Source organism: Cyrtonyx montezumae, unplaced genomic scaffold, assembly GCF_038088225.1.
Source record: "Cyrtonyx montezumae isolate F1298 unplaced genomic scaffold, pur_monq_1.0 scaffold_48, whole genome shotgun sequence".
NCBI classification, from domain to species: domain Eukaryota; kingdom Metazoa; phylum Chordata; class Aves; order Galliformes; family Odontophoridae; genus Cyrtonyx; species Cyrtonyx montezumae.
The window spans coordinates 13,391-27,748 of record NW_027072054.1 but is presented as its reverse complement, the minus strand read 5'-3'; the positions used below and the strand labels follow the sequence as shown (position 1 = coordinate 27,748).

At 63.0% G+C, this 14,358-nt stretch overlaps 1 protein-coding gene across 1 annotated transcript; it reads right to left on the bottom strand.

The window, feature by feature from the left end:
* Positions 1-8,598: 8,598 nt before the first annotated feature.
* LOC136055755 (tensin-2-like) lies at positions 8,599-13,800 on the bottom strand. Its single transcript, XM_065747626.1, has 16 exons — positions 13,563-13,800; positions 13,141-13,179; positions 12,992-13,030; positions 12,795-12,844; positions 12,336-12,501; positions 11,990-12,040; positions 11,580-11,702; positions 11,337-11,401; positions 10,844-10,927; positions 10,538-10,644; positions 10,344-10,404; positions 10,175-10,241; positions 9,782-9,905; positions 9,386-9,451; positions 9,201-9,311; positions 8,599-8,902 (listed from the first exon to the last, which is right to left on the bottom strand). Exons 1-16 carry the CDS (start codon positions 13,671-13,673, stop codon positions 8,640-8,642), a joined length of 1,527 nt encoding a protein of 508 aa, XP_065603698.1. The 5' UTR covers positions 13,674-13,800; the 3' UTR covers positions 8,599-8,639.
* Between the last annotated feature and the right edge of the window lie 558 nt (positions 13,801-14,358).

Genomic DNA, 14,358 nt, shown 5'->3' with positions numbered 1-14,358 from the left:
TCTCTGGCAAACACGTCTACCCTGCTCTGACAGAGTTGAGCGCGCCATCCGAACGGTGGCGGACAGAGCTCGCCGCCGGTGCGGCTTGCGATCTCCATCCAGGTCAACCCGGCTCCGGCCGACTCGCACGCTCCGCGCCCAAGGCTGGAGGCCGCTGCCGGGGCGGCTCGCGGTCTACAGTGACGTCTACCCGGTTTCGGTTCTCTTGTTCTCCTTCCCGGTGCGGCTTGGGTGGAGGGGGGGGCGGCTGCCGCTTCGTGCCTCCACTTACGTCTACGTCAACTGCGGCTGGTGTCCGAACCCCTGCCGGTAGTTGACGTCCTCTTTGCTCGGCTTTTTTTCCTGTCCGCCTGGAGAGAGTGCATACTTTGCTCCAGAGGCGGCGATGCGTGGGTGCTCACGAGCACATTCGGAGAGAAAGGGGGGCGGCAGCGGTGGCAGTGGCGGTTTTCTGGGGCGCCGGTTCATTCTACCGGGTCAGGTCGCCTCGGTCGATGTGCGTGTCATCCCTCCCCAGCCACGGCCCCAGCCCCGGCCCACCACTCAGACGACTAAGATGGTCTGCCGGGCCACAAGAGAGAGAGAGAGAGAGAGAGAGAGAGACAGGGAGAGAGAGAGAGAAAGACAGAGAGAGAGAGAGAAGAGGGTGAAGCCAGTTCCTGCGGCACCAGGGCAAACGCTGGAGAGAAAACGAGCGGGAGGGAGAGAGAGAGAGAGAGAGAGAGACAGAGAGACAGAGAGACAGAGAGAGACAGAGAGAGAGAGAGAGAGAAAACGAGCGGAGAGAGAGAGAGAGAGACAGAGAGAGAGAGAGAGAGAGAGAGAGAGAGAGAGAAAGAGAGAGAGAGAGAGAGAGAGAGAGAGAGAGAGAGAGAGAGAGAGAGAAAGAGAGAAAGAATTTTTCTTCTTTATTTTTGTCGGGTTTTTTTCTGGGGGGTGGGGTGGTGTAAGGCGTTGTTTGCCTTTCCAATTGAAAATTAATTAAATAATTAATTTAAACATTTGATCAATCTTTTTATTAGGCGGGTGGGGGGGCAACTGGTCGTGACGGGTGCCTCATTCTTTTTACGTTATTTATGTACGCAGTTAGGTAGTTACGTGTGTGTGTGTGTGTGTGTGTGTGTGTGTGTGTGTGTCTGTGTGCACGTATGCACCTATTCCGACCCCCGGCCCCGTTTCTTCCCTATCTTTTCGCTCGCCTCTGCCAGGCGGCGCTAACGACGGCTGCAGGGCAGGACGGTGGCAGGACTTGGCGTCTGCCCCCCCCAGCCTTACCCTCAAAGATCCGCCCCGCCTGAGGTCCGTGTCATGCATGTTTTTACCCATTTTTAAATCATTTTTATTTTTTTTTCATTGACTTTTAATTTAAAATCGTTCTTATATTTGGGGGGGGGGGGGGGGGGAGAGGGGGAGGGAGTGACAGTGAGGGGCACCTCTTTATTTTTATATTATTTATGTACATATTAAGGTACGTACGGGTGTGTATGTGTGTGTGTATGTACCTATTCAGACCCCCGGCGGAGTTTCTTTTCTTTCTTCTCGCTCGCCTCCGCCAGGCGGCGCTAACGACGGCTCGGCCTAATAACGGCGGCAGAACTCGGCGTCCGGCCCTCATCCTTTCCCGCCCACCCCTCCCCCCCACCCTTACCCCCACAGATCCAACCCCCACCCAGATCGAGATCCGTGTCGTGTTTTTACCCATATCTTCTATCATTTTTGTTTTTTTACCACCTTTTTATTTAAAATCTTTTATTTATTTCTTCTTTTTTTTTTTTTTTTGTGGGTGGAGGGGTGGGGGTGGTGAGGGGCATTTCTTTATTTTTATATTATTTATACATACGTATTTAGGTACGTACGTATGTACGCGTGTACGTGTCCCGCTCCCCGAGCCCAGTCTCTTTCCTTTTTTCTTGCCCGCCCCCCCGGGCAGGGAAGTCACGATGCTCCGGCCGGAGTCGGTGGCCAGCTTCCCCGAATCCCCCTCCACCCCTGGATCCGCCCGACAGTTGGTTTTTAGTTTTTCCTTCCCTGTATCCTTCCTTCGTTCCGTGAGATCAATCGTCTCGTCAGCTGCCCGTCCGTCCTTCCTTCTTCTCACTGGGACGTCGCTCGCTCGAGCGAGCTGCAGGTGTTTTTTCCGTCTTGTTTCCCCCCCCCCCAACCGTGGACCTGCCCCGGCCCGCCGTCCTGCTTTCGGGCTGCCCTTCCTTTGGTTCTTTTGGGGTTGTTTTTTTTTTTCATTATTATTATTATTATTATTCTTTTTTGCGAGGCAGTGGCGCGGGGCAGAGATGCGGCGCAGGTAACACCATCAGCCTCATGGCTGCACCACGGGGCTCGTCAGTGCCCCACTGTTCCCCCATAGATTCAGTGCCGGGTCCCACATCAGCCCCGTATCACCTGTGCCCCATAGTTTCCCCAGATCCTTCTCCACATCCACCGCACGGAGGCCTCACGCGTCCCTCGAGAGTTCTCCCCCCAAAGAAAGCCTGTCCCACGGAAACACCATTAAGACCCCATAGTGCCCCATCAAAACCCAGAGAGCCCCACAGAGACCCCTTAGAAGACCACTGAGCCCCACGGAGGCCCCACAGAGACACACTGAGACCCATAGAGCCTCACAGAGGCCACTTAGTGCACCAAAGGGACCCCATAGGGACTGACTGAGGACCATAGAGATAACAATGTGCCCCGTAGAGCCCCATAAGGACCCTAGAGAGCCCCACAGGGACACGTAGAACCCTGCTCGGCTGCCCGGGCATGCTGCTGGCTCCTGCTCGGACAGCTGTCAGCGGGCACGCCGAGGTGCTTCCCCGTCAGGTGCTTTTCCACCCGCTCCTCCCCGAGCCCGTGCGGTGGCCTGGGGTGGCCGTGACCGACCCTGAGCGCCTGCTGCTTGGCCCCCCTTTCAAGGACGTACGGCTTTGCCTCGGCCCATCCACCCGCTCTGCCCGGGTCCCTCCGTAGCGCCATTCTCCTCAAGGTGTGTGTGGGGGGGGGGGGGGGGTGCAGAGGCAAGTGCGGCACGGCACGGCGGCAGCAGCTTTAGCGGGGGAAAGTCATTCGCAGGGCCCCTCTCGCTCTGTGTGGCTTAGGTCTCAAGTCCTGGACGTTCAACCGCATCGAGAGTCACCCGGGCACCTGGTGAAAAGGAAACATAGAGCAAGAAGAGAGACGAAGAAAGAAACAAACCGGCGCAGGAGGGACACCGAGACTTTACGGGCGGTCTCCCACCGGACGAGGCCGCTGAGATTCTCGTCCTCCTCACCTGTGCCGCACAGCCGTCCCATAGCTGGCCCAGATCCTTCCCCACGTCCGCTCCACCGATGCCCCACATTTCTCTATGGAGTTCTTTCCCCCCCCCAAAAAAAAATACCCGTCCCACAGAGACCCCATTAAGACCCCATAGTGCCCCATCCAAACCCCTAGAGCCCCACAGACACCCCATAGAGCCCCATAGGGACGCACTGGGACACACAGAGTTCCACAGAGACCCTATAGAGCCTTACAGAGACCCCTTAGTGCCCCATGGAGAGCCATAGGGACCCCATTGTGCCCACAGAGTGCCCCATAGGGACCCACAGAGAGAACATTGTGCCCCCGAGGGGCACCTAGAGCCACACAGGGGCCCATGCAGAACTCATAGCGCCCCATAGAGACCCGCAGCGACCCATAGGGTCCAACAGAGAGCGATTGGAACCCCGCTGTGTCTGCACAGCGCCCCGCAGGAACCCATAGAGACCCATAGGGATCCTTTTCTGGGCGGGGGGAGGGGCTGGACGTCTGCACGCCTGTAGCGCCTCGCTTTCCCGCTTTTCCATTTTTTCCCGCTCGTGGCGCCGACCCAATGGCTCCCCGGCCGCCCGGCTCTTCCGGGAGGCCGAGGTCCCACCCCGTCAGGCGCTTTTCTGCCCGCTCCTCCCCGAGCCCGTGTGGTGGCCCGGAGCGGCCGTGACCGACCCCGAGCTCCCGCCGCTTGGCCCCCTTCAAGCGCATAGGGCTTACCTCGGCCCGTCCGCCCGCTCTTCCCGGGTCCTTCCGTAGCACCCGCCGCGAGCCCGGTGCCGCTTAGGTCTCAAATACTCGATCTAGGATTGCGTCGGGAGTCAAAGGAAACAAACGGGAGAGCGACGCCGACACTCAATGGGTGCGCTCCCGCCCGACCGCGCCACGCGGCTGCTGACAAGATGGCGGATGGTCGCTTCCGGTTCCGGCTCGGGAATGTCGGGAGGGCTCCGCCCGGCCCCTGCCGGCCCCGCCCGACTTGCGCGCTCCGCAGCGGCGGCCAGAGGGCGCTGCCGGCGGGGGCTCGCGATCTCCGGACAGGTCTACCCGGCGCACACGCACCCGAAAGCTCCGCATCGGCGTAGGTTCCCGTGTGTGCACAGGGTGGCTCGCCGGGTCGGTCCGGTCCTTCAGCGAACCGCGTGTCCCGTACGTCAGCGGCAAGAGTCCGCTGCCGGCGAGTTTGGCATTCCCAGGACCAGGTCTGCCCAGCTCGGATGGCTCCATGCCGGTGCCGCTTGGGGATACCGGACCCGACCCGCGTCCACGGCCACGGACGATCCGGTCGCGAGCGGAGGCGACGGCGGACGGAGGTGTCAGCTGGGGAGCCGTGCGATCTCTGCCCACGTCTACCCGGTTTCGAGGGAGCTGAGCTTGCCAAGTGGAGGCGCTTGGAGGGCGCTCCGGGGTCGTCGTGCAATGTTCGGCCACGTCTACCCTGCTCCGACGGAGCTGAGCGTTCCGAGCAGGGGTCTAGAGGGCGCTCCCGGGGCGGCTTGCGTTTTGCGGCCACGTCTACCTGGTTACGACGGAGCTGGGCGTACTAAGTGGTGTTGCCTAGAGGGCGCTCCGGGGTCGTCGTGCAATGTCCGGCCACGTCTACCTCGCTCCGACGGAGTCGAGCGCTCCGAGGAGGCGCCTAGAGGGCGCTGCCGGGGCGGCTAGCGGCCTCCGGCCACGTCTACCCGGTTTCGAGGGAGTTGGACGTGCCAAGCGGAGGCGCCTAGAGGGCGCTGCCGGGGCGGCTTGCGGCCTCCGACCACGTCTACCCGGTTTCGAGGGAGTTGGACGTGTCAAGCGGAGGCGCCTAGAGGGCGCTGCCGGGGCGGCTTGCAATCTCCGGCCACGTCTACCCGGTTTCGAGAGAGTTGGACGTGCCAAGCGGAGGCGCCTAGAGGGCGCTGCCGGGGCGGCTTGCGGTCTCCGGCCACGTCTACCCGGTTTCGAGGGAGTGCGTAAAAAACGGGGAGATGCCTAGAGGGCGCTACGTGGTTGTCGTGCAATGTCCAGCCAGGTCTACCCAGCTCCGACGGAGTCGAGAGCTCCGCGGCGGCTTGGAGATGGCGCGGACGAGTGGCTTGCCGTCTCCGGCCAAGTGTGCCCGGAACCGGGCGAACCTCTCGCGCTTCCCGAACGGCGGCAGCGAGAAATCACAGCGCGTGTGTTTAAAAAACGCCGGCCACGTCTACCCGGCAACAGCCGTTCGGCGCTAAACCGAACGGCGGCGGCGAAAGATCACCGCGCGTTTTGAAAACGCCGGCCACGTCTACCCGGCAACAGCCGTTCCGCGCTAACCCGAACTGCGGCGGCGAGAGCTCTCTGCCCGTGCTTCTCGGAAACGGCGGCCACGTCTACCCTGCTAAAGCCGTCTCGAACGTTTGCGTCCGGTGCTCGATGCCGGTGCCGCTTGGGAACGCCGGACCCGCGTTCCCGGCTACGGCCGATCCGGTCGCTCGTCGCGAGCGGTGGCGGCGGCCGATGGAGGTGTCAGCCGGGGCGCCGCGCGGTCTCCGGCCACGTCTACCCGGTTCCGACGGAGTCGGACGTGCCAAGCGGAGGCGCCTAGAGGGCGCTGCCGGGGCGGCTTGCGGCCTCCGGCCACGTCTACCCGGTTTCGAGGGAGATGGGCGTACCAAGCGGTGTTGCCTAGAGGGCGCTCCGGGGTCGTCGTGCAACGTCCGGCCACGTCTACCTCGCTCCGACGGAGTCGAGCGCTCCAAGCGGTTGCGCCTAAAGGGCGCTGCCGGGGCGGCTTGCGGCCTCCGGCCACGTCTACCCGGTTTCGAGGGAGTTGGACGTGCCAAGCGGAGGCGCCTAGAGGGCGCTGCCGGGGCGGCTTGCGGTCTCCGACCACGTCTACCCGGTTTCGAGGGAGCGTAAAAAACGGGAGATGCCTAGAGGGCGCTACGTGGTTGTCGTGCAATGTCCAGCCAGGTCTTCCCAGCTCCGACGGAGTCGAGAGCTCCGCGGCGGCTTGGAGATGGCGCCGACGAGTGGCTTGCCGTCTCCAGCCATGTGTGCCCGGAACCGGGCGAACCTCTCGCGCTTCCCGAACGGCGGCAGCGAGAAATCACAGCGCGTCTTAAAAACGCCGGCCACGTCTACCCGGCTACAGCCGTTCCGCGCTAAACCGAACGGAGGAAAGGGTCTATGATTTCTGGGGGAGGGGGGGACTTCGCTGATTTCCGCCCTCCCGGGGTCTCTCAGTGCTTTGTTTCTTTCTGGGAGGGTCCCCGCCCGTACCTTTCCCGGCGGGGGGGCAGCCAGGGGGGGGCTGTGCCACGCGCAGCGCCAGCCTGTACCCCCCCCGGAAGGAGGTGCTGTCGTGGACGAGGAAGGCGCCGGGCTCACGGTCCTTCAGCAGCGCCACGGCTAGGGGGCACAGCGTCACGGGAGGGGCCCTAATGAACGCCCCCCCCTAGTTAAACCCCACGGACCTTGCTCCCGCGACATTCCCGGTTTGTACCAGAACCTGGACGTGTCCTGGGCGAAAGCGGGGGGGGTCGGCCGCGGCGGGAGGCGGGCGGGGGGAAGTCGTGCCCCCCCCTGGGGTGCTGCGCTCCTCTCGGGGAGGTCCCGACACGGGAGGGGCACAGTAAGAAGAGGGGGAGGGGAAGGAGGGAGAAGGGGAGGACTCCCCCTGGGGGTGGTCCTGAGTGGGGGAGTCCTGGGGGCTGCCGGGCTCTGTTAGGGGGATGGGGGAGCAGTGAGCCCCTGAGAGCCCCCCATAGTCCCCCACAAGAACCCACGCAACCCCCATTTTCCATAACCCCCACAAGAACCCACGCAACCCCCATTTTCCATAACCCCCATCACCCTGACTGCCTTCCCCAATGCCTCCTCCCCCCCAATATCCCCCACCCTCATAATGCCCTAAAGCCCTCTGCTCCCAACTCATCAAGTCCCCCATAAACCCCCCCTGGCCCCACCCTTCCCACACCCCCCATTTCCCTCTTGCCGACCCCACCGCAGGGCCCCCCCGACCATCCCATGAGCGCCCTATAGCCCCCAGCCCACCAATAGCCTCCTCCGTATTCCCCTGCAACCCCCCCACAACCCCAACACCCCCTCCCCGTAGCCCCCCCCATTCCCTACCACTCCCCGCACCCAGCCCGTATCCACTCTCAGCCCCACCGCCCCTGCCCACATCCCCCCCCCCCTCACCTCCCGCGCTCTCCCCGGGGCTCCCGGGGGTTCCACTTTTGGGGAGGGGCGGTCCCACAGGGAAGGGGTGTGGCTCGCAGAGGGGGCAGAGGGGCGTGACCAAAACAGACCCCGCCCCTTCAGACAGTGACCGCCGCGCGCGACGCCACCCCCCGTCCTCGACCCCGCCCCCCGGGCACGGACAGGGAGGGGGAGGGGCCAGGCTGGGGCGGCGCTGGAGGGCGTGGCCTAAGTGGGCGTGGGCATGGGGTGCCATTGAGGTTTGGGTGCCATGGGGCATGGGGGCACTGTGGGGTGTCAGAACACTGCTGTGGTGCAATGGGCTGCAAGGGGTCATCGGGGGGCTGTTGTAGGCACTATGAGGGACATGGGCACTGTGGGGCGCTGAGGCGCTGCTATGAGTTGACGGGGTGCTATGAAGTGGCACATGAGTCCTATGGGCACTTTGTGTGCTATAGGGTGCCAGAGTGTCATAAGGCACAGTAGGTCTATAGGGTGTTGGGGGACTATAGGATGCTGTGGGGCTATATGGTGTCAGGGGGCTGTGGGGTGATGGGGGGCTGTACGATGCTGTAGGGCTGTAGGTCATTGGGGTACTATAGGGTGTCAAGGTGCTATAGGGGTGGGAAGGGCTGTAGGGTGATGGGGGGCTATAGGATGCAGGGGGGGTACAGGATGTTGGGGGGCTGTGGGGTGTGGTGGGGGCACTATAGACTGTGGGGCTGCTATGGGGTGGTGTGGCACTACAAGGCACTGAGTCACTATAGGGTGTTGGGGTGCTATGGGGCATTAGGGAACAACAGGGTGCAGCAGTGCTATGGGGCACAGCATCACCATGAGGTGGTAGAGCACTATAGGACTCAAAGCAGCTGTGGGGCACAGGGTCCCTGTGGGGTGGCACAGTGCTATAGGGTGCTGCAGTGCTATGGTGCAAAGGGCAGCTATAGGGCATGGGGTCTCCGTGGAGCACTACATTGCCATGGGGCACCAGAGTACTATAGGATGCTGCAGTGCTATGGGGCACAGGATCCTCGTGTGGGAGAGGGCAGTTATGGGATGCTATGGTGCTATAGGATGCTGTGGTGCTATGGGACACGGGGCTGCTATGGAGTGCAGGGCCACTATGGGGCACTGCATCACTGTGGGGTGCCAAGGTGCTATGGGGCACAGGGTTTCCATGGGCCGCAGGGCTAATATAGGGCACAGGGGTTCTGTGTGGGGCACCAGGGGGGCTCTCCTCCTGCCCCCCCCCCCAGCCCACAGCCTCCCAGCAGCTGCTCCAGCTCCCAGCGCTCTGCAGCCGTGGGGGGCGGGGGGTGCCCTGGAGAGCTCTGCAGCGGTGGGGGTGCAGCCGTGGAGGATTCCTCTTTCCATGGGGTGTCCCCGGGGGCCCCCTTGTCTTGCACGAGTGTGTGGGGGCTCTCCTCCTGCGGTCCCCCCTTCTGCGTCAGGTCTGTGGGAACACAGCACCATTGGGGGGGATGGGAGGGGTCCCAGGGGCATCCCACTGGAGTTTGGGGCCCCATGGGATGGGGTCCTATTTGGGGTTTGCAGACCCACAGGGGCTGGAGGTCCCATTCAATTTTGGGGTCCCATAGGGTACCCTTGCTTCCCACTGGGAACTGTGGTCCCACCGCATCCCGTCGGGGTTTGGGATCCCTCTGCTGTCCCACTGAGGGGCAGTACCGGGGTGGCCCTTGGTGTGGGGTACTGTTGGGGGGCAGGGAGTCCTGTGGGTGCTGGCCCCTCACCGTCACTGCTGTCCTCGTGCCGCACATTGAAGCCATGGAAGGAATCGCGCCGCACCGTGGGGTCCCATGTGCACAGATCCACACACACAGTGCCACAGGGGGATGCCCAACCTGGGGGGAGATGTGGGGGTGGGGTTATAGGGGCTATGGGGGTTTATTATGGGCTGTGGGGGTGCCCCCCTCACCTTCCACTTTGTCAGGACTAGATGAGAACACAAACTCCACGGCAGCATCGGGGGGGAAGCGCTCATCTGAGGGGGAAAGTGGGAACTGGGGGTGTGCAGCCCCACACCGCAGCAGAGCCCCCACCCATTGAGTCCCCGTGAACCCCCATGACTCAATGGAACACCCCCCTGACCCCCTCCCCCCATAACCTCTGACTCCCCCCAAGCCCCAACCACCAATGAATGACACCAAACCACTATGACCCCTCCCTGACCTCATGACACCTAATGACCCCTGACCCCCAGGGACCCCATTGATTCCCCAACCCCAGAACCCAAACGACCCCATAACTCCCCAACCATTGACACCCCTGACCCCATCACCCCCAAGGCCCCCCTGACCCCGCCGTGCCCCACCCTCGCACGCCAAGTCCAGCTCCTCCTTGCACAGCTGCAGCTGCTGCCCCTGCAGCGCACACGTGTGGAACTGCGCCCGGAACACAGCGCGGCGCGCGGAGCCCCAGCGCTGGTAGCACTGCACCTGCACGCGTGTGGCACGTGGCACGCGTCACGGTACACATCGTGGCACGCGTCACGGCACACATCGTGGCACACACTGTAGCATGTTATATCACATCATATCGCATCACACACGTAACACACATCACAGCGTATCGCAGCATTTTCACACCTGCCATATCCACGTCACACACGTCCATGTCACATGCACACAGTACGGGGGGTCCTGCACTGCCCCCATCCCATTCCCCTGTTGTATGCCCGTTTGGCACTCCCCCCTTGCACACTCACCAGGACATCGCCCTTCAGCAGCAGCGCGAGCTCCAGGCTGATGCAGACGCTCTGTGGGCCGGGGGCACTGCGGGGTGGGGGGGGGAGGGGAGGGTTTGGGAACCCAAACTGGGGCAGGGGTTGGGGAGGTCAGGGGGCTCGGGTCCCCCCATGGGGTGGGGGCACTCACTATACGCCTGAGGTGTGCACCAGCTGCAGCGCCTGGTACAGCTTCAGGAATGGACGGAAGTCTGTGGGGCACAGCATGGGAAAGGGGGGTGTGGGGGCAGGGTTGAGGGCCACTTCCTGGGTGGAGTCACATTTGGGGATCACTTTAAAGGGGAAGGACCCCACTGTGGGGTCCCAATGGGGTGGGACACTCACCAGGCTGGAATCGGGGCAGGGGAGGCAGCAGCACATGGTGCAGGAATACAGGGCGGCTGTTCACCCGTGTGGCGCCTGACAGCAGCGCCCCAAAGTGCGCTATGTACCTGGGGGGCAGCGCCCCACATCAGCACCCCACAGTGCCATGCCCCAAACTGCATGCAGCCCAATACCACCCCACATCTCAGAAACAAGCATGTGCACCCAAACCTTACCCACCCAAACCCACACCCTGCACACCCCACACCTCTGCCCCCCAAATTCCACCTCCAACCCCCCTCCCCCCGCCCCTGTACCCCTCCCCACCTGCGCTGGGATGGCAGCATGTCACCCCCCACTCTCTCTTCACAGAACTGCTTCATGGTGGCGGTGCCCAAAGCCTGCTCCGCACTGTGGGATCAGCACAGCCCCACTGGGCCCCATAGATCCCCGCAGTCCCCGCCACTGTCCCCTGCAGCCCCATGCCCCAGAACTCTCCCATATCAGCCCCCATTCCCCATAAGTCATAGCCTCCCATAGCCCCCAGACCCCTCACCAATGCCTCCCCCAACCCTCAGCCCCCCCCACCTCCCATAACCCCCCAGATCCCCATCACTTCCACATACCCCGTAACTCCCCGCAACACCCAACGCTAACACCTCCCCCCATAATCTCGCCCTTCCCCACTCCATATGTCATAGGCCCCCCCACCCTACACCTCATAGACCCAGCCAGCCCCCACCCTGCACCCCAATCCATAGACCCCACATCCCTCACCCCATACCCCATAGTTCTCTGCACCCCACTATGACCCCCCTACCTGGCGCAGACGTGGCTGTAGTGCATATACGCTGCCACCACGACGCCCACTTTCCCCCTGTTGCCCTGAGGGAGTTGTGGGTCAGTGCTCCTCAGCCCCCCATCTTACAATCCCCTGTGACACTCCACTCCCCCCAAGACTCCACAACCCCGAGGCCCTATATAGTCCTGCCCCTACAAACACCAAGGCCCTATACCCCCCCTCCAACCCCCCCCCACGATGCTGTGACCCCACCCCACGCACCCGGCAGTGCAGCACGGCCACACGGGGGGGCAGCGCACGCAGGCAGCGCTCCAACGCTTTGCAGATGGCGCACAGTGTGTCCAGGGGGGGGGCCAGCAGGTCTGGCCAGCCAAACTCCTGTACCTGCGGGTGGCCACGGAGTGACCCACAGCACGACCCATGTCCCTGACCCCACAGTCCGATCCCCCGAGGGCTCCACATCACGACCCATACTCCAACTCTGTGGCCCAAACCTCCCCAGGACCCCACACTCCAATCCCACACACCAACGCCACTGGAACCCCACATCTCAACCCCCACACTCCCCAAAACCCCACACTCCATGCCCCCCAGGACCCCAATGGTCCTGATTCCATAGCCCCAACCCCACACCATGGGACACCCTCGGACCCCCCCCCTGCAGTGCTGACCGTGGGGTGCAGGTGGATGAGGTCATGGCGCTTCTCTGAGAGGTTGAAGAGCTGCAGCAGAGAGGACACTGAGTCACAGCCCATGGTGGAGCCCCCCTCCCCCAACCGTCCCCAGGGATCCCCGGCCCATCTTTATGGGGCTCTGTGTCCCCAGCGTCCTGTTCCCCTCTGCCCAGAGGACCCCATGTCCTGTTCCCATGTCCCCCTGCTTTGACCCTACATACCCCCATGTCCCGTCCCCAATCCATCCCCACAGTCCCTGTCCCCATGTCCCCCAGTGTCCTATGTCCCATCCCCAGTCTCCACATACCATTCCAAGGACCACCCCCCCGCCCCCCCCCCCCACTGTGTATCCGTCACGGTGCCGCGCACGCAGGAGGAGTGCGACATCACGGAGATCTCCGTGGAAGCGCCGCTCATCCGTCCCCACCGGGAACCGCACTGCGATCATCCGCTCCATCACATAGCTCAGCTCCGCAGGGGGGGCACTGGGCACAGCCGGGGGGGGCAGCCTGGGGGCGTCACAAGGCAATAGATGGGGTCACTGGGGACTATATGGGGACACGGAGTCATGGGGGACTGTACAGGGACACGGGGGACTACATGGGGACACGGGGGACTACATGGGGACACGGGGGACTACATGGGGACACGGGGTCATGGAGAGATAAATGGGGCTATGGGGTCATGAGGGGTTATGAGGCTATAGGACATGGGTCCACATCCATGCTGGGGGGCAGGGGATGTGGGGACCGGTGATGGGGACAGTGCCCACAGAACCCCCCCCTCCCCACATCCATCGCACCTGGGCAGGGAACGATGCTGCCAGGGGGCACTGGAGGGCAGACTTCTGTCCTGGGGGCACACAGAGCTCCAGTCCACACCCCACCCCAGTTCCAACCCCACCGCAATCCCACCTCAACCCTAACCCAATCCCATCCCAATCTCAATTCCACCCCAATCCCACCTCAACCCCCAACCCCAATCCCACCCGCCTCTCACCGGCTTCTCTCCATGCCTCGGTGGGGCAGTGTTTCTCCGCTGTGGGGCACACAGAGCTTAGGGGGCACTGTAGGGTGCACCAACATTGCTGCAGGGTGGGGGTGGGGGTGCGGGTGGGGGTGGGGGTGGGCCCCAGCCCCATAACTTACCAGCTCGGGAGGGGGCGGGGGGTGGCACGGAGATGTGACCTACAGGGGCAGAACAGTTACTGTAGCTCCATAGAAAAAATCTGGCCCCATAGCGGGCCTCCAGCCCCACAGACGTTCCTTCCACAACCCACAACCCAAACCCCCAGGGGAACTGAGGCATGGAGCAGTGCTTCCCCCGCCCATGTCCGTCCGTCCATCCGCTGTTTGTCCAGCTGCAGCCCCTGGCGCACAGCCAAGCGCTCTGCGTGGGGGCACAGGGACATCACGGGGATGTGGGGACAGGGAGTTGTGGGGAAGCAGGGACGTGGGTCTTTCTCTGCCTACAGAATCCCAGTGGCTCTGGGGACCTGGAGGGGGCATCCCTGGACCACCAAACATCACCGAATGTCACCCCATGGCCCCCGTGCCCCCCCGGTCCTCACCTTGGCCTCACAGCGCTTATGGGATACGATCTTGCAGACTGTGGGGACAAGGACATAGGAACATGCGGACACACAACTTTGGGGCCACGGGCACACAAAGACATGGGTCATTGGGACACTGGGGACACATGGGGATACAGTGCTGCGTCACCTCGGCAGAGCAGCCCATGGGCGCCCACGCTGTCCTGACAGACGGCGCAGGACCGGGACCTCTTCCGGAACGACTTCTCCTGGAAAGTGTGGGGCGGCACCGGGGGGGGGCTGTGGGGCGGTATAGGGAGACAGCGAGGGAACGGGGAGACATGTGGACACAATGGGGATGTGGTGCTTGGGGATGACCCCCCCCCCGCTGCCTCCGTGTTTGTGACCCACATCCCCCACACGCAGTGTCCCTCTGCAGGAAGCAGTTCAGGCACAGCCCAGGAAATGGCCCTAGGGGGAGCGGGCGTGGGAAACGGGTGGGGGGGACACAGAGCGGAGCGCACTCCCAGTGCACACTGTAGGGCAGCCTCACAAGGGAGAACACAGCAACGGGGTGAGCACACACCACACTTGTCTCCCCCAATGGGGGCACCCTGATCCCAAATGTGACCCTCTCTGCCCCATGTGTGTCCCCATCCCCGTGAAATTCCACTGCCCCTCAACTCTGTTCCCCCCCACTCCATCCTTGATCCCCAAACCCACAGATCTGCCTCCCCCTCTGCCCCCCTCCCCATGTCCCCACCACAAAGGGAGCTGCAACGCAAAGTGTGACCCACTCTTCCCCCCCACAGTCCAAATCTGCAGTGCCACTTCC